General features: G+C 52.9%; 4 protein-coding genes across 4 annotated transcripts; 2 read left to right on the forward strand and 2 right to left on the reverse strand.

The window, feature by feature from the left end:
* Positions 1 to 1,249: 1,249 nt before the first annotated feature.
* On the reverse strand, positions 1,250 to 2,597 carry INS49_007918 (uncharacterized protein; the record flags this gene model as incomplete). The annotated part of the gene is made up of 6 exons (XM_043168664.1): positions 1,250 to 1,743; positions 1,821 to 1,892; positions 1,950 to 1,986; positions 2,059 to 2,240; positions 2,300 to 2,435; positions 2,514 to 2,597. 6 exons carry the CDS (start codon positions 2,595 to 2,597, stop codon positions 1,250 to 1,252), a joined length of 1,005 nt encoding a protein of 334 aa, XP_043026344.1.
* Positions 2,598 to 8,391: 5,794 nt separating this feature from the next.
* On the forward strand, positions 8,392 to 10,948 carry INS49_007919 (uncharacterized protein; the record flags this gene model as incomplete). The annotated part of the gene is made up of 5 exons (XM_043168665.1): positions 8,392 to 8,835; positions 9,209 to 9,538; positions 9,590 to 10,108; positions 10,173 to 10,455; positions 10,524 to 10,948. 5 exons carry the CDS (start codon positions 8,392 to 8,394, stop codon positions 10,946 to 10,948), a joined length of 2,001 nt encoding a protein of 666 aa, XP_043026345.1.
* Positions 10,949 to 11,563: 615 nt separating this feature from the next.
* INS49_007920 (uncharacterized protein) lies at positions 11,564 to 15,041 on the reverse strand (the record flags this gene model as incomplete). Its single annotated transcript, XM_043168666.1, has 3 exons — positions 11,564 to 13,219; positions 13,532 to 14,187; positions 14,243 to 15,041. The coding sequence occupies 3 exons, from the start codon at positions 15,039 to 15,041 to the stop codon at positions 11,564 to 11,566; spliced, it is 3,111 nt and encodes a 1,036-aa protein (XP_043026346.1).
* Positions 15,042 to 17,337: 2,296 nt separating this feature from the next.
* Positions 17,338 to 19,057, forward strand: INS49_007921 (uncharacterized protein; the record flags this gene model as incomplete). Its single annotated transcript, XM_043168667.1, has 3 exons — positions 17,338 to 17,547; positions 17,607 to 18,788; positions 18,872 to 19,057. The coding sequence occupies 3 exons, from the start codon at positions 17,338 to 17,340 to the stop codon at positions 19,055 to 19,057; spliced, it is 1,578 nt and encodes a 525-aa protein (XP_043026347.1).
* Between the last annotated feature and the right edge of the window lie 488 nt (positions 19,058 to 19,545).

Genomic DNA, 19,545 nt, shown 5'->3' on the forward strand with positions numbered 1-19,545 from the left:
ATAGGAGTTCTCCCAGCGGGCGAGATTGTGCATCTTTACGAAACTCGTCATCTAGTGACATGGAGTACACTGGCATGGCGTTCAGGTCATGGCCCGCGATGATGGCCTGTTCTGCCCATATATGCGAGTTTTGATCGGGTCGTACCTCCATGCGATGTGGTGGAACGGGAAAGGCCCATCGTAGTTGACGCGCCCCCCCCCCTCAATACCTGTTGAGGTAACGAAGAATAAAGTCCCAATCTGAATGGGCCTGGCGGGAATCAACAATTTGTATATTGAAGGCGAGGGCTGGGTGGGATGGACCAGTGGTTGGACTGGGCGTAAGCTTACATCGTGGTGCAATGAGTGCGTCGGCGTAGATTTCAGCAAATTGTCCAAACAAACGATCTGGGTCTACGCAGTAGCATAGTTTTCTCTGCTGTTCTCGGAACATTCCTCGACATTATCAAATGGAAGTCGTCAGTAACCTCAGTCTTCGCAATTAAGAAGCTGCATGTTTCGTATAACTTGGCTTATGAGTTGCACGAAGCACTACAGCGGACTCCACCGGCAGTAACGTATAGTTGCTCATTCATCTCCAACTAAATATGCGCTCCACCTAAAATAATCAATGATCTATGCTATTCAAGATCTTCTTGCGAATATACGTTGGTAATTAGTTCGTGGTTGAAACGTATTACACCGCGATTGGTACAGACAAACCACAGCCGCCTAGCTTCCAACTACTTGTTCCAAGGGATTCTTGCATCAATTGCCGTTCATCTCCTTAGCTTCATAGTTATCTTTTCTCTCTCATGCTCATCCTCGACTCTCCGGCTTCTCCCCCGGCGTTTTCAATTTCGAGGCTGCAGTTTCGTCCAGGACCTGGCCCACAGACCCAATGCGCGTCGTTGCCTCACTGGCGAAACTTGAGGGCTGACGATCACTCGTACACGTCGTTGTCGTGTAAGCGGACTGCGTTGTCGAGCTGTACCAGCTCTTATCGACAGGCGCCGCCCCGGCGCCTTGAGAGCCGACAGCAGTCGCCGACTCGAGCGAGTCGTCCCGCTGAGCACGCGGCTGCCTCCAGTGCAGTCGGCCTGTTCTCTCTATAGAGGCAAGCGGTCGCGCGGGGCGCCTGAGCTTCCGCGTGGCCTCACGGAAGAGCTGCCTCGTGTGCGGCATGCATGCTACTACCACGCCCACGCAAACCTCTATGCAGGACCATATGACCCCTTCTAGTACGTCGTCTAGGAGTTGAAATACTCGGTCAGCCCAGCTCGTGAAATGGAAGAATGGGGGGGGGGGGTGTGCTCATACTGGTGATGTTTTGCGACGTGGCGAATGTTGACAAGTTATGTACTCTGATTGCACCCACAACAGTGAGGAATATGCCGACACTGAACATGGCGAAGATTCCGAGCTTTTTGCGGAGCGGGTGGTTCAGCTTGTACAACTGCGTGAACGGTAGAACGAGCATCCACGCATCCAGCACCACGTTCATCCCACCGTGAGCCAGGCCTAGGTTGTTCAGGTCTAGAACAACACCGCGCGGCTCCTTAGACTTCCAGCCCTCCCAGATCAGCCAAGTGGGCACCCTCTGTACGATGCCGAGAAGGAAGCACATGGAGCCCACTAATAGGTCGACGACGAGCGTACACCAGATTACCTTCTTGAATCTTTCATCTGGGAAGATTCTCAGAAAGAAGGCTAGGATCGATGCTTTGATAATCGCTATAATGAGGATGTAATGCTCCTGGACAGCTAAGAGAAGCTGTTGTATGTCAGACCAGCTCTCTTGAGGCTGTCATAGAGTATGCAAAATAGCGGACTGGGATGACGAACCTTGAGGAAAGTGGTGATCTGATCTTCATGGAGCACCCATATTTCCAGGCCAAGACCTTGTGGGATCACTGAGTAATACGCATTAGTCAACCACTTTCTCTTGCGAAGTCATTGTTGCGGCTTACTGAATTGGATGAGACTTATTAAGGGGATCATAAGTGTCTGTACCAGAGTCGAATCCCATTATTAGTATAGGTTTCGCAAGTCTGCATGGAGAACACATTTCAGACGTACAAATCCGATTACCAACCAAGTATCGTCCGCGCCCCACGGGGTAAATCTCAGGTACTTGACGACCATCCGTATGAAGAAGAAGATAGTGGCGAGGGCAAACATGGCGAGGGTGACCGCGCGAACCTCATGACGGTGGTCCTCCGCGGGCAGCCCACACGCTGTTCTCGTGAAGTTGAGAAATGCTCAACGGTATGTTAGCACCTGTCGCTGAGCTTTCATCTGTAATGCGCAATTGACTCACATAGAGATTCTACCACAGAACACTCTTGGCTTACGCAGCCGCTGACAAGCCCGCCGTACGCCTTATCCATACAAAGTTCTGGTTGAGTCTTGTTAGAGAATGCTGGCTGCTGCGACGCCTGACCTGCACATATCAGCTATGGGCATGGTTAGCATCGCTGACCATCAAGCTGAATCCATAAGGTCCTTATACGGGGCCGGTCAAAATTACTAACACCGCATTGTGGAGGCACTTGTGCCGCAGTGAGGCCCAGCAGACACGACACGCCGAGGACAACGAGGAGCCGGAAGACAAGCATTGTGAGGTTCGTATCGGTGGGTTAGGGGCTCGATGGCAAATCGAGGGACTGGGCACGTCCTGGTTCTTATTTAGTCCAAGTCCAAATGCGAACTCCCGGGCCGGTCCAGCTTTGCGATGATCTACAAGACGAATATGGTCAAGCAATTTAATTAGGTATGCCACAGATATCTATGACTACGTAGTCCAGAGCTAGTTCGAAATCGGACATGTGTTGCCATTAGTCCAGTTTAAAGTAGCAACAGGTTCATGACCAACCATTTGACATGCCCTTTCGGACGATCGGCACCTGGACAACGAAGGCTAGAGGGTCTCACCCATGTCTGGAATGTTGGGCAGTCACCATGCAAACGGACATCCAACTACTCGAATGGACCCAGGGAACAAGATGAAAACTCTTAAAACCATCCGGTGAGTTCAACGAATCGGCCTGTCAGTCTGCTCTTCATATCGCCAGATAGCGGCCCATCACGCCGGGCTGTGACACGGTCAAGACGGTGCAAATATCAAAGAAAATGATGCAGTCACTGAGTTCGTGCGTCTCGTAAGATGTAAGAGGTTCCTTTGTTCGTGCTGCCATTGTGTCTGGGAATGATCGGCTGTCAAAGTGCTACTCATCCCATGCCTGCCGTAGCAACAGAGCTCAGCCGCAGTGCATGTGATTAGCAGCAGCTCTAGACCACGGACGGCCAAGCGATCTCCCAATCCCAAGGTGGCCATGCATCTGAGGGTACAGTGCGTCAGGCTACAAATTGTCTCAAAGATGAGAACTTAGTGAGTCCACTTGACCTATCAGGATTGCACATCCTCAGTGACGTAAGAAGACAGCCCAAGATTTAGTAAGTTACTTCCCTCTATAGCCATCAATTACTTTGGCGACAGCCTCATTTCTGTGTGCAGACTTGGCTGTGGCCATTTCACAGCCTTGATGGCATCTGCTGGGTCTGCCTCGCTTCTTCAAGTCGCTCAGGAGTACCATTGTGTCTGGCAATCGAAAAATGCTTGCAGTTGCCTGATCATTGTTAAGAAGGCTGTGGCATTTAGTAAGTATGACAGAATTGCCATACAGGTCATCTCGCTTAATGAATGGCTAGGAGACTTCAAAGCATTAGGTACATACCAGCCTAATAGGAAACTTAAATACCAAGCCCTTACTTTAAAAGACAACTATCACTAGTTAAGCATTATAATTCAAACCTTAATATTTATGAATAAGTAAATACTCACTTTATAATTTTATAAATAATTAAAATATAAAAAAAATATATAAGAATTTCAGCCCCTAAAAGTAAAATCCAGATATACTTTTCTTTAAGATAATCTAAACGTTTCAACACTTTCATCTAAAAATTCTTATCTAAAGTAGGTAGCCTATATTATCATAAATAATCTAGGGAATAATGTCCCAGATAGTCTTCATTTAAACTCAGATGCTGGTCCCGCGCCCACCCGAAAAGGATGGATTGCGCTATAACCATCACGCGCGCCTCTCGACACGGAGCAATGATGCACCATGCCCAGCCCCCAGCCCAAGTAGCACATTCAACCTGCCTTGCATGGTCTTGCAACGCCTGACTCCTGATGTATCCATTGATTCTCTTGGATGTGTGGTTTGTCTGACTGCGTGATGATCTAAATTTTGGTTTTGTCTGTCAATGCATCTAGTCTCTTCAGTCCAGAGTATCTATGACTTGTGCTGTAAACCCTGCTGCTGGTGCGACACAGCTGATATGGCGACGGTAAAGGAGACATACCAGCAATTGCTTGTGACACTTTAATGGCAAAAGGATAAGGCACTGTGGTTCAAGGGAATCATTCAGCTTTGTAAAGTCGCTGGCAACTTTGGCGTACAGAATGTATTGGGCACCACAATCATTGACCTGAATATGAGCACTTGGCATCTAGAACTGCTCTTCCACACCCAGAAATGTTCATACAAATCTCATCCACAATCACTGTTACTGAGATCCTCCCAATTGCTGCATACGTTTCGCTTCCTCTACTTGCGCCTTTTTCAACGGTACTCCAGACTGAAGCTCTCTACCTACACCCCCTGTAGTCGTCAGACTGTAATCTCCGGCTCTCGGCTCTTCTGTCACACAATCTTCAACCTGCAGCCGATGAAATGCATCGACTCTTATCCATATGGCACACTTTTGGGGAAACCCAAACCTCCCACTCCGGCTCAGAACCCGCGGGTGGGCGTGTAATATGAGTATTCCCTGAATCGGTGTCTACAGTGTACACTTGGGCATGATTCCCATACTCCTTCGCCTGCTTCCCCCTGCCTCCTGCCTCCAGCCTCCGGTCGTGACCAGGTCAGGTACACTCCTTAACTCATGCTGCATTTTCCTTATGGTCTTCCGTAGACAAGTCGTGCAGGCTCCAAAAAATCAATACTCGGTCCACCATCATTGACACTCCCCCATAGACATAGAGTTACTTCCTTCTACGTCACTCCCACTTTCATAGCATCCATCACCATCACAGCCTGTAACTAACTTGCTAAATCAGGGCACACCGCTTTCAATTGAGATTCAAAGCGCTTCAGATCGCCTGTCAGAAACTTCAATGCGATGCTCGACACATCTACAAGGTGATCCTTCTGCCGTCGGGCCACAGTAGCTGTGGGAAAGTTTCTCAGAAGCTGGAAGTCATACCACAGTCAAGGGTTGAAAGGAACTGCGAGCATACTCTTAAAACGGTTAAAACGGTATCAGCAGCCACAACTCCTCCCTGAGACCTGAGGGCACACATCCATCTCTAAGGCCCCGATACGCTCATCTTTCTCTGATCGCTCTCACCCCACCCCCTTGTACTCCCACCCATCATCCAAACTGCTGCTTAGCATTCTTTCAGTAACACCCCTTCTTGAAATGATTGAAGACCCCGTTAGCCTGATCCATGTAAGTATCCTAAACCTAAGTATATGTATCTTGCTCTCTCACTATCCACCCTGCATCTCGACTGCAGTGGTGCTTGACATTAGTCAGTCTCTAATATACTGTGTCCAGTTTGCAACGTGCTCCCTCCCTTATCAGTTCACCTATACTGTTAACGGATATTTTGCAGTACCAGCCTCAGAACACGTTCCGTCCAACTTATAACTCCCTTCCACTTATCCCGCATCAACTCGCTCATGCTGCTGCTTCACATTGCGCAATACTGACACACTGCATTCAGCTTATAACTCCCTCCCTCCTATCTCTTATCCATTAGCTTACTTATACTGCTGCTTAATACTGCGCAGTTCCAACCCACTGCATCCTGCTTACACCTCAAACCCCTATCTTTTTTCCACCGCCCAAACTGCTGCTTAACATTGGTCAGTGTCTAGCCCATCTCAAATCCTGCTTAATACCTAGCTACTTTAACATACACATTCTCCCTTCCTACTACCTAAATATCCACCCAGCATCCCAACAACCACTTAATGTTACATAGTATCCACCCCGTTGCACCCGGATTATAACTCAATGCTTTGTCACATACTATCTTAACTGCTACTTGACTTTGCTCTTTCCAACCCACTACATCCAGCTTACACCTCACTCACTCATTCACAGTCTTTCGCCTCAAACACCCGAGCTGCTGCTGAACAGTATGCGGTGTTCAACCCAATACATCCAGCTCACAGCTTCCTCAGTCACTCACAATCACCCGTTCCGAACCCCTGTGCTGCTGCTAAGCAGTGTATACTGCAATCAGCTCGTATCACAACCCCTTTACACTTCCAAAAAAAAAGAAAAAGGAAAAAGACTTACAACTCAACATTGGTTGTGCCCAACCCACTGCGTCAAGCTGATTCACTCACCTACTCACCAGCCACTACATCTGGCTAATTCCTTCACTTGCTCGCAACCCACTGCACCCAGATCATCACCCAATACCAGTTGACCTTATACTTCCAAAACTTACAATACACCATTGGTCAGTAGAGAACCTACTATACCCAGCTCACAGCTTGCTTCCACTTGCTCATAACGCCATTTCCCTCTTACCTAGCCCCGAACTGCGACTTGACGTTACTCAATATCCTGCCTACTACACATACCTCACAGCCTTCTCATTTACTCACAGCCCCATCCCCTTTCCACCCTGGTCCCACGCTGCAACTTTACATTGCTCAGCATCCAGCCCACTACAAGCATCGGCCACGGTCTCTGGGCCAATTCTCATACCAATCAGAGCTCTCTGAGCGGCTCAGATCACTTGCTCACAGTGGCGACTTTCCTCGCCTCCCCGTGTTCGGACCATCGGGTGTCAAACCCGCATCATCGGGAGGCTCAAGAAGCTCTTCGGGTTGGGCTCATAACCTGTTAAACTTCAAAATATGAGCTGTTTTGTAATTCTATAAAGGTCACAGCTTCCTAATGATACTCACTCGCAGCCTCGTGCCCTTCAGCCCTGGTCCCAAGCTGCGATTATAATGCTCAGTATCCAACCCAACTCATTACATCTTCCTCACAGCTTTCTCACTCACAATATCCCCGTTCTTATCTACCTCGGCTACAAGCTACAACTTAGAATTGCTCAGCATCCAACTAGTGGACTATACCTACCTCACAGCATCCCACTTATAACATCCCCATGCAGCTCCCACCCTAGCCCCAAGCTGCGACTTACATCGCTCAGTATACAACCCACTACATCTAGGCCAGAGCTTGCTCACTCAACCACACCCCCTAGCACTCAGCTGCAACTTGACATTGGTCAGTCCAATCCAACTAACTACATCTACCTTACATTAAACCTAGCCCCAAGCTGCAACTTGACATTGCTCAGTACTTGTCCAACACAACTCACCTCTGGCTCAGAGCTTCCTCACTTACAACTCCAATCTTCTCTGACCTAGCTCTACGCTGCTAGTTGAAATTGCACAGTGTTCAACTGGCTGGCATCCATCTCACATTCTAATCCTCTGCACATCCAAAACTTACAACTTAACATTGCACAGTTCCCAACGAACTACATCTACCTCAGGTTGCTCACTTACAACCCCATTCCCCTCCCACCCTGGCCTCCCAACCTAGCCCCAAGCTGCAACTTGACATTGCTCAGTGCCTACCTAGGTATTCAACCCAACCCACTACATCTACCTCAGAACTGCCTTACTTATAACCAGCTCAGAGCTTCCTCAATTACAACCAGCTCAGAGCTTCCTCACTTACAACCAACTCAGGGCTGCCTTACTTACAACCCCCTCAGAGCTTCCTCACCTACAACCAGCTCAGGGCTTCTTCTTACAACCCCATCCCCCTCCCCCTCCCAACCTGGCCTCCCACCCTGGCCTCCCACCCTAGCCGCGAGCTGCAGCTCAACATTGCGCAGTGTCCAACCCACTGCGCCCAGCTCGCAACTCAACCCCCTACACATCCAAAAACCTGCAACTTGATATTGCTCAGGACCTACCTAGGTATCCAACCCAACTCACCTCTGGCTTAGAGCTTCCACTTACAACCCCCATCCCCCTCCCACCCTAGCCCCAAACTGCAGCTCAACATTGCGCAGTGTGCAACAGACTGCGCCCATCTCGCAACTCAACCCCCTACACATCCAAAAACTTGCAACTTGATATTGCTCAGGACCTACCTAGGTATCCAACCCAACTCACCTTTGGGTCAGAGCTTCCACTTACAACCCCATCCCCCTCTCGCCCTAGCCCCGAGCTCAGCTCAGCTCAGCATTGCGCAGTGTCCAACCAACTGCGCTCATCTCGCAACTCAATCCCTACACATCTAAAACTTGCAACCTTACACATCCCATCCACGATCTAACATATCCTGACCATCGTGATGGAGAACCAACCAGAAGCGAATGTGCCCTCTGATATGGGATCAGAGGGTCAGCCCGAGGGGAGGGCTGACTTGCTCCTTCCCAATCTTACCAAGGCAACGAACGTTCCTTCCCTGGACCAGCCGTTCCCGACCAACCTCAACTTTCCTCCGTCTGCTTTCTTTCCTGGCAACCTCAACCTACCCTCCGCCTTCCCCGTCCTGCCTGCTCAGATGCAGCAATATCTCGACTACGACTCCCAGCCTCTTTGGGCTGGCAACGGCGTCCCGAACCTCGACTCGTTCCTGCCTATGCCTCAGTTCCCTGGCCAGATCGTGACTCCCCCAGCTGGCGGCGGCTTCGGATTCCACCCGGCAGGCGCGACCGTCAACCCCTTCGCAAGTGACCCATACGCGCAGTTCCCACCTGCGCCATTCGTCGACTTCGGCTCGAACCAATTCAATGTGAGTTCCTCCTCCACCACGACCGCGACATCCAACTCCCGTCACCAGCATTTTGCCCTCGCACTCCCATCATCTCAGGGTCCCGCCCTACTGCCACTCCTTCAACCACCCATCTTTGCTTCCTTGCTTTTGCTTCTGCCCATCGTTCCTTGCATCACAGTTGTCGTCTTCACCCGGAGCCCCGTACACCCTGCTGTCGCTGGCTGAACTGGGTTGGTAGCTCCCTTCCTCCACCCTTTGTTCCGTCTGATGGCTTTCGTCCCATGCCCTGGTCTTGTGTCTTTCGTCTCATGTCCCCCGCTTCTTTTCAAGCATTGGATTCTCCCCGCCAATAACACGAAGATGCAAAAGTTGGCTGACAAGAGACCTGCAGCTTGCCATGGACCCCATGCAAATGCCTGCGGAGCCTTTGGAGAAGGGCGAGGACAAGACTTCTTCGATCCCTTTGATCTGCATCCTGTGCCCAAACAAGCCCACATTCTCCGACCAGTCTCACCTCCTGACACATGTCTCCTCCAAATCCCACCTGGCAGCTCAGTTCAAGCTTCAGCACTCGGGAAAGATCGAAGACAAGCGTACCCTTGATGGATACAAGCTCTGGAGTGACAACAATGGCGTTGATAAATTGGTCGCCAACCGCATTGCCGCCAAGGAGCTGAAGAAGTCTGCCAAGAAGCAGCGACTCGCTACTATTGAGGCAAGTGTCGAGTGCTGCCTTCTGCCAGTTTGGATCAGCTGCTAATGAATGTCACAGAAGAAGACGGGGAAGAACATCAAAGATGAGGCTGACGACAGCCTTGGTGCCCGCTTGGAGAACACTCCTCTGCGTCCCAATCCCAACCTCTGGCACCTTCATGCCCCACGCGACAATTCCTTCGAGACGCTGTACGGCACTCCTTCCTACAACGACCACAGTGCCTACCCGTTGCCCGATTCGCCCCAGAGCTCCGCTTATATCAAGAGAGAGACTTCACGGTCAGGCACAGAGACCGCCAATACCAGCTTCCTTGCTGAGGCGGCTGACGTTGACGATGGCGATTGCGGCGACGCCTCGAAGCTCAAGGGCACGATTTACCCTGGCATGGGCCTGTTCGACGCTGCCACTCCACTCCAGAAGCGTAAGCGGAACCAGAAGAAGCACGCATCCGTTGTTCGGAACATGGAGATAACGTCTGCTTCCATCGGCCCAGAAGAGGAAGTCTGGGATATCACCATGTCTGAAGTCACCAGAACTAGAAATGTCTACGACAGCCCATCGATCGATGGTAGCCCTGTAAGTCTTCTGCCCCTTCCTCCAACCACATTTCTTTGCAAAAGCTAAGCGGATGTCTTTTTAGGATTCCAAGGACGAGCTTCCTTCTACTACAAAGAAGCGTCGTAGCCGTCGGCCCGCTGTCGCCAACCCTGGCCCCCGTCGACAGACCAGAGCAGTCACGCGGGCTGCTAACACTGCGAAGGTCGGCAAGCGACGATCAGCTCGTCAAGCCAATAAGCTCATCAAGGTTGAAGATGAGCTGGACTCTGAGGATGACTCCAGTCACCGTCTTGATGATGAGGAAGGAGAGGACAATGTTGCTGCAGGAGACGATGTTTTCCAAGAACACCGTCAGATCAGGCAGGGTGGGTCTAGATCCCTCCAGATACCTCTGGTTTATTGATTTCCCTCGAGACTAACAAAAAAATCGCAGATGCCCCTGGACCCGCTTCCGGCAACCGTTTCGATATCTCTTTTCGAAATGCCATGAACAACCTTCCTTCGAACACGCCCTTGATGGCATCTTCCTCACTCTTTACCCGGCCGAGCCAAGGCTTCTTTCCAGGCTTCGGCATGAAAGAGAACGACAGCATGGCCTTTCCCATGCACCAGCCAAGTGCTATGCATGGCTACTTCCCTCAGAATCGTCAGAATATGCAGGCGAGCACCAGCGGTTTCAATCCTCTCTACCTGCAGCGCCAGGACAATTACCCTTTCCTCTACAGTGGCCACTCCTTTGAGGCATCCAAGCCTTCGACTCCGGCTTTCCAAACCGTGAACAGCGCTGATTTCGCCGGCATGGATTCCAACCCTTCTTTCCAACCTGGCCAGGCCCAGCAAGATGACTTTGACGTGTGATCATCATGCCTAGCCGGTCTCTTCACGTCGAATTCTAGCTCGGCACAACGAGTCTCGCTCACGTCAGCGGCCCTTTCATTAGTCGTCCACACGACTTTTATGTCCCATGAGGGCTGTGGCTTGGTTTCGAGAGGCTCATAACGATTTTTCGAAGCACCACAGCATCATAACATGGGTTAAATCAGAGTTCTGGTGCTCTTCCAAGATACTTTGATCAAGGATTGCACCTGGTTTGCTCTTCTGTTTCATCTAGCGACAGCCCGCACAGGGCGATTATTTTTTGGAGTCAAAATGGGTTCCATCTTCGGAACTGGCGTTTTAGGCTTGGGCACTGCGTGAGGACGATGCCATGGCGACCAATTTGGTGCCTTTCATTCGGCATTTTCATACGTGGTCTGGGCCAGAACTTTGCGCTGGCACTTTTGGGCAATAATGCTTAGATTCGGCGGTTGGTGGGTGTATTTTCTGGCGGCTGGTGGGTTGTAGAATAGCGACTTGCTTTAACAATAAAAATTTGCGTTGCTTTCAACTCCTATGGCCTTGATGCTTGCTCTTGGAAAATGTTCCGAGTGACAATGGTTTGTACTCTTGCGCAATTTTGGCTATTTTGAGACTCTACAGCTGTTCTACGCCAGATACCAGTTGGTCGAGGACCTGGTCGTTCCCTTTTCCGCCCAAAACATCACTCATTAGAGACACAGCACCGCGCAACCTTCTCATCTTGATCTCGTCCTCCAAGTCCCTCGATTTCTTGGCCGCCACCTCCAGCACCTTCCGCGGGATCCTGGCCAGCCTCGCGACGTTCAGCCCGTAGGACCGATGCGCAACACCTTCGGCAACCTCGTACAAGAACGTGATATCCTCGTCAGCATCCGGGCCGGCGTCAGCCCCGCTGTCGGACCCGTCAGCGGCCCCGCCGTCCACTTCTGTGGGCTTAGTGGCGGTGAAGCGCATGTGCACGTTCTTGACCAGCCCTCCCATGCCCTGCGAGACCTTTGCGAGGTTCTGGTAGTGCGTGATGAAGAGGGTCAGGCAGCGGGTCTCGCGGACGACGTGGTCGAGCACGGCGTGGGCGATGGCGGCGCCGTCGTGGGTGCTCGTGCCGCGGCCGAGCTCGTCGAGCACGACGAGGCTGCGGGGCGTGGCGGAGCGCAGGATCGAGGCCGTCTCGGACACCTCGACCATGAAGGTGCTCTCGCCCGCGAACAGGTTGTCCCGGGCACCCATGCGGGTGTGGATGCTGTCCATCAGGGTCAGGGACATGGCGTCCGCGGGTACGAAGCTGCCGACCTGGGCGAGAAGCACCATCAGGGCGACGGCGCGGACGAAGGAGGACTTGCCGCCCATGTTGGGGCCGGTGATGAGGTGGGCGAGGGGTTCGGGGCTGGACAGGGAGGTGGTGAAGGGGATGTACCCGTTGGGGAGGGTGTGCTCGGCGATTGGGTGCCGGCCTTCCGTGATGGAGACGGTCGGAGGGGTAGAAGATGGTAGGAAGGTCGGCTTGGTGTAGCCTGGAAGGGATGCTACTTTGGAGAGCGAGAAGAGGCAATCGAGTGTAGCTAGGGCGGAAACGGCATCGCGTAGGGGTTGGTACTGCGCACCGATGGATGAGAGGAGAGACTTGAAGGCTTCGTCGCATGCGGCTGCCAGCGACTCCTTGTGTTGATCCCGTTCACTGATCATGCGGACAACATCAGGGGTGTGGAAGCGCGATACCTTCTTCGTGCCACTGATCTTCATCCACGAGGCGGGCACCTTCTTCAGGTCAGTGTTGCCAACTTCAATCAGGTAGTCGATTCCAGCGACCGTGGCATAAGAGACCGGAGTCTTCTTCCCAAGCTTGGTCGCTGCCTCTGACCGGTGCGCATCCAGCTCTTGCTCCACAGCCGCGATGCCGAGCTTGTGTTCCGTGATGGCATCCGTCTCTTCGGCCTCTAGGAAGAAGTTGTACTTGTCGTCCGCCCGAGCCGCTGCTGGGTTGATCTTTTCCAAGAATGAGACCACCACTTCGCCAATCTGTGGTATCGAACAGACCGCTTCTCTGAGCAGGGTAGACTTGAAGCCGGTATCCTCTGGAGTCTTGATTTTGGTCTTTGGGTATTCCATAGATATCTTCTGCAGTATCTGCAAAGTATTCAAGAGCTCTGGCCGGGAGCACTTGTTGTAGTAGACACGAATGAGACTTCTCTCAAGGTCCGTTTTGATGTTTGTGAGTAGGCCTTCGAGCTTGTCAACCCTCCAATCTGCCTGGTTCTCATGCAACCTCGACAGCTGCGACTCTCTCCTCGAGCTGCTCCTTGTCAAGTAGGGGCCGACCAATCCACTTTCGCAGTAGTCTTTGCCCGAATCTTGTATGCGTCTTATCAATGGCCCACAAAAGACTGCCTTTGTCTGAATGATCGGTCTGATTCCTGTAGACCTCCAAGCTTTCCAGCGTTGTGCCATTGATGAGCATGTGTGTCCTTGTCGAAAAAGACGTGAAAAATATTTCGTCAAGTCGAAAATATGCTCCAGACCGTACTCCGTCAGATGATTGATCATTGCCGATAGGCAGATGGTGACTGCTTCAGGCAGCTTCAAGACCTTTTCTAGTAGAGCCGAAGCCCGCTCGTCGCTGTCCTTCAGCTTCCCAGCATAGAACTGTGTCACATGCGAATAGGCCTCGGCGGCCATGGTCTTGCCCTTTGGGACCCTCTCGATGCGGGTTCGATCTCCGAACACATTGGTACTGCTGCCAGAAAGGTGCTGAAGGAGTTTGTCGCTGGCCTTCGTCAGGTCCCCGACAATGAGGAACTCGCAAGGGGAGATGTGCAAAAGTCGAGTCTCGATCTCGCGACGCATGAAGCCATCTTCAAATGTGTCGTAAACAATATCTCCGGTACCTGGCTGAACGGCCAATATGCCCACATCTGCCTTCTCGTCGGTACCAGAGCCTTTGGCTTTCGACTCTGTAATGCAGAGCAAGTATCCGCCTGCAGGACCGCCGCTGCCCTCTTTGTCCCGCGACTGATCGAGCTCCCCGAGCTCATCGACATAAGTACCCTTTGTGTAGACGTTTGTGAGCTTGCGGACGAAAGGCGCGTTGCGATTATCTCCCGCCTTCTTGAGGGCTGCTGTCTCAATCTGGCGAACGACTCCGACCTTGTGTCCAGCTGCTACTAGCCGCTTCGCATGGACCGGCAGCCGATGTACTGGAACGCTCGCAGAGGCGAATCGGTCCAAGTGGGCTTCTGAGGGGTCTAACAGCGTGTTAGTCAATTATGCCGGCACGAACAGTGTTGGGCGACCACTTACGCTCGTCGTACCGATACTTGCCGGGGATACAAACTATGCTCAGCTCCTTGGCAGCAATACGAGCATCTTCGCCGAAGAACTTGAATTTGTAGCCAACCTCTACAATGAGTACCGTGTCCATGTGCTTCCTCTTGATATCCAGAAACTGGATCTCCATGGGCGTAAGCTTGCCCGTCTTGGCACCCTTCTTCTTGGATGATTTGGCAGGCCGGGCTGCCTCCTCTTCTTCGGCATCGTCGGCGCCTTCCGCATCTTCGTCAAGAGCAGCCGTGTCATCATCAATTTGGAAGTTCCGACGCTTGATCATGGCCATACTGTCCGGGTGACCGAGCTTCTTGACGAATTTCTTGTGCAACTCCTCCTTCCGCCGCTGAGAAGCTGCGTCTTCCTTCGCATCATCGTCTTGCCGGTCGTCTCCGCCATTGCTTGGACGCGACTCATCATAAATGTAGCGTCCTGTTCGGGCAGTAGCTTTGACCGCTGCAGAGGGTGTTTCGAGTCTGGGGGGAGAAGGCTTGCGGAAGAAAGTGCTCTGATCCGCAGCCTGGTCTTTCGACTTCGCACGTTTCAATGAGGGCTCTTCGGGTGCGTCGTTGCCATTATCCGTGTCTTCCTGGAGAGGGCGCTTGCGAGAAGGTGGACTGCTGTCGGCTAGGTCGCGCCCAGGCGGCGTCCCTTGCTGCTCCTCGGACTGGCGGTTCCTCTGGAGGGACTGCGAGAGGCCATTGACGGTCTTTGGGGTGAAAAAGCTGGTCAGGGATGCCTGCCGCTTCTCAGGATTCTTGGTTGGGCCCGCCATGATAGTCAGAAACTGAACGTCACTGGTTCGTGACGCTGATTCTCGCGTGCGAGGTGCTTAACGCGTGCAGTAGCTCCGGAAGACGCGTCTCGCTATCTCAGGCGGGGCCGAGAGCACATCTGAAGCTGGGATAGAGAGCGTGTACATGGTCCGTGCAGCTACCCCAGGAACAAGACGGGCTGCAGTGGGACGAACTCCGCTCATTCGTGGGATCGGCAGCACTTTATTTTGACTTCGCCCAGTTGGTCGACTGCACCGAAACCTTCCCCAGGCAAATTGACAGACAAACCACTCCAACGCCTCTCTCCCAGATGTTCGATCCTCTCCATGCCGGTGAATCAGTGCCATCATCCCAGCATCCTAAGGCTGGGACATGTGTCCCGTTCGACTCCCACTGAGAGGTCAAGAGAGCTGGAGAAGTGGCAGGAGCAGGAACACTGTGGTTATGTGTCAATTCGCCGTGACTGGTCTGATGAGCTTGTCCGGTAAGGCCACTCGTGACTTCTCACAATTAACTGTATGCACGACTCGGACCATGGTCCCGTCTGTGTAACGGCACCCTTTTCGGCCACTCTTCTGCTCTGCCATACTCGCACATCAGCCTTGGTATCAGCCGACCTGCGAATACACGTGGGCATCTGTTGGGGTCCACCTCACATGCCCGTGGCGGACTTGGCTGTTGGCTGCTGGCTGGCCTCCTTTGTCGGCCGCGGACACCTTGCCCGGCAGCTTCGCCCGAGTCTTCGGTGGTCCTATTCCTGAGAAGCTTCGTGCTGTCACATGGGAGAATCTGATGTCCTGCCGCCCACCGTCCTCCCGTGTTGGTGCGGTCCTGCCCCGTAGCAGGAGCACGCCAAGAACTAACACGGCTTCGAGCCCCCCCTGGCCCCCTAGCACTACATGGCATCCCTGGGACTAGGGGCCGGGGCCGCATTCAGGCTAAATGGCACGGCGGAAGAATTACAGTAATGCCTCTTGGCCGAGCTACAGCACTGCTGTACCATGAGATCCTGATTCAAACCTCAACTTCGCCGCAAGCGCGCGTCTTCTTCCCTTCACTAGCAGGCGCCAGCTGCTTTCTGCCGGAGGCCCAGAGCAAGCCTCGAATCCTGGCATATCTAGGCACGAACTCATCAGCCGTCAACGAGTTCGAAGTTTTGGAATCGTGACCATCTTTCAATTCAGCTATGACGGGCACATCCCGTACTCTGCGGGGCGAACGAGTGGCTCCCTCTGCTCAGGCGAGCCGATTTTCCGGCAGGAATCTCGACAGGCGGCAAGAGGATCGACAGAATCCTCGGAGCTTCATCAAATCCCACATACTGAGCCTTGCCTTCTCGAAAGATTTCCATGTGGATCGGCCGGAATCTCAACACGGGACCTGCAGAATATGTCTGCCAGGGACCATCAAGTTGAAACATCTCGCATAGTACGACGTCCTCGTCTCCTCCGCCTGGACGAATTCGGCCGAGTGCAGGTCCGTCGAAAAAAACGTGTCAAGTATCTTTTTTCGTCCTCCTCGTAGATCTGGCGTCTTTCCAGAGGGAACGGTAATGTATTTCGTCTCTGGCTGCACACCACCCTGTCCTTCTTTTCCTCTCCGAACCAGGGCACCTTGGGGCGATGTTCCTCCATTGAATCGTTTGATCTCAGCTGCATGGTCGTGCTCGTTCATGTGGGGACCTGTTCTCAACGGCCCTGACGGCCAGGTCAAGCTGTCGAAGTCCACAGCTTCCCCATGGGCAACAAATGGGCATCCCCGGATTCTCCTTACCCTTGGTAGGGACAATGCCTGTCGATCTCCTCCCCCTAGCTGGATCCAGCCGAGCATCCTGGTCCTCGAAGCCCTTCGAGCAAGCAGGCCCACATTTCCATTTATCCATCTTCTGCCGGTGTAGTATGATCCCAGTACATCGGGCAGCCTACCCCATGTTCCATAGGGTACTGGGCCAGCCTCGCCCAGTGGTCACATTGTCTCGGCCCTACTTGTACAGGTGCCACCTTCTGGGCCATCTCGCCTAGGCTGGCAGATCCAATTTATGCAGAGTATCCGGTCCGCTTGCCCGTACGTGCCTTGAGCGTGGACAAGGGTGTAAGTTTCCTGGTAGGATATACTGTAGTTATATATTTCCGACCCACTCCCCTTTTCGTCCTAAAACAAGTCGTCGTCCATCAGTCAACTTCACTTGGCCATACGAAACTGGGCACACCACGCTGTGGCTGCTCGGAAGCTCTGTCCCACCAAGTCTTTGAGAGCCTCAATTTACCCATCGCCTCGAGTTTCTGATCCATCAGCATGGGTATCTTCAAGAGATCAGCGCCGAACAAGGAGGCAACGGTTGTTGCCCAGCAGGAGGCTCCCAAGTTCGAGCGTGTGAGCTGGACGAAGGAACCTGGTCTGAGGAAGCTCTACTGGCACGCCTTCGTCTTGTGTATTGCTTCCGCTACCACGGGTTACGATGGCATGTTTTTCAACAGTGTCCAGAACTTCGAAACATGGAAAGATGTAAGCTGGTGTTCTTGGAAGCGTCTTCTGTGCGCCCCTGCTAACCAAGAAATGTACAGCATTTCGGTGATCCGCAAGGTTCGATGCTTGGCTTGCTCGGGGCAATCTACCAGATCGGCAGTGTCGCTTCTATTGCTATAGTGCCATGGTTCGCCGACCACCTCGGCCGAAAGGTGCCTATCGTTATTGGCTGTGTGATCATGATCGTGGGCGCTGTCTTGCAAGGTGCCGGTAACAGTCTTGGAGTCTTCATCGGAGGCCGTTTCCTTATGGGTTTTGGCAACTCCTTCTCGCAGCTGGCTTCTCCTACGCTCCTCACAGAGATCTGCCACCCTCAGCACAGAGCCCGTCTCACAACGGTTTACAACTGTCTCTGGAACGTCGGCGCCCTCTTTGTCTCGTGGCTCTCCTTCGGCACAAACTACCTAGGCAATGAGTGGTCATGGAGGATCCCGGCTTTGCTTCAGGCTTTCCCCTCGTTGATCCAGCTCACCTTCATCTGGTGGGTTCCAGAGTCGCCGCGTTACCTGGTCGCCAAGGACAAGCACGACCAAGCCCTCGAGATTCTCGGAAGATACCACGCCAACGGCAACGTCAACCACCCAACTGTTCAGTTCGAGTACCGTGAAATCAGGGAGACCCTCGCCCTGGAGCTGGAGGCAAAGAAGCAGAGCAGCTACGTCGATTTCGTCAAGACCAAGGGCAACCGCTACAGGCTGGCCGTGCTCATCTCTCTCGGTATCTTCTCGCAGTGGTCCGGCAACGCCATCATCTCCAACTACTCGAGCAAGCTCTACGACTCCGCCGGCGTCACGGACTCGACTTCCAAGCTCGGTCTCTCTGCCGGCCAGACCACCCTCGCCCTCATCGTCTCCATCACCATGGCCATGTTCGTAGACAAGCTCGGCCGCCGCCCGACCTTCCTGGCCTCCACCGGCGGCATGTTGCTCACCTTTGTGTTCTGGACGCTGAGCACCGGCCTGTACGAGGACAAGGGCGCCGAGGGCGGCAGGTACGCCATGATCGTGTTCATCTGGATCTTCGGCATCTTCTACTCCCTCGCCTGGTCCGGCCTGCTCGTCGGCTACGCCATCGAGGTCCTGCCATACAACCTGCGCGCCAAGGGTCTCATGATCATGAACCTGTCGGTCCAGGTCGCCCTGACCCTCAACACGTACGCCAACCCCGTCGGCTTCGAGGCCTTCGAGCCCCACACCTGGAAGCTGTACCTCATCTACACCGTAAGTTCACCTCACATAGAAAGCCCGACAAACTCAAACCAGAGAAGACCACAGTCGCTAACCTTTTTCTCCTTTCTTTACAGTGCTGGATCGCCCTCGAGTTCGTCTTCGTCTACGTCATGTACGTCGAGACCAAGGGCCCCACCCTCGAGGAGCTCGCCAAGATCATCGACGGCGACAACGCCGCCGTCGCGAAGCTGGACCTCCACCAGGTCGAGAAGGAGGCCCAGATCGAGTCCCATGAGGAGCACTTCACAGGGAAGTCTTAAGTGTTACTGGCGTTGTGTCTACATATACACATGTAATGATGTTTCCGCATGGACGGGGAGGGAAAGGGGTGCCTACCCTTTCTTCGTTTTTGTTCTTTCAAAATGGCAATCTTAACCATAGGGTATATAGATGGTCCTAGATGCTTTTTCTTTGGCCCCGACGAACCACCGGGCTGGGCTGGGCTGGGCTGCTGTTAACGAGCCCCTTGAGGTTCTATAGATTTTTATCTCATCCAGCGCATATACCCCCACGCACGCATGCATGGTCCTTCAATCTCCAGTCAATCGTGACCTCTCCGATGCTGTGTCAGGTAGAGAGCAAAAAGCCTACGGACGGTGACCGGGTCGTACTTCCGTCCCAGCAGGTCGCGGCCCCCAAAAGCCCCTCGAATGTACAGCGGAGCAGGCTCTCCAATCAGTGAGTCGAATTGAGCCAAGCGACGGGTTTGGAAGACTAGAGCAGAGAAGTCACAAGGGCAGCAGCGACT

This window comes from Diaporthe citri, assembly GCF_014595645.1.
Source record: "Diaporthe citri strain NFHF-8-4 chromosome Unknown scaffold_3, whole genome shotgun sequence".
NCBI classification, from domain to species: Eukaryota; Fungi; Ascomycota; class Sordariomycetes; order Diaporthales; family Diaporthaceae; genus Diaporthe; species Diaporthe citri.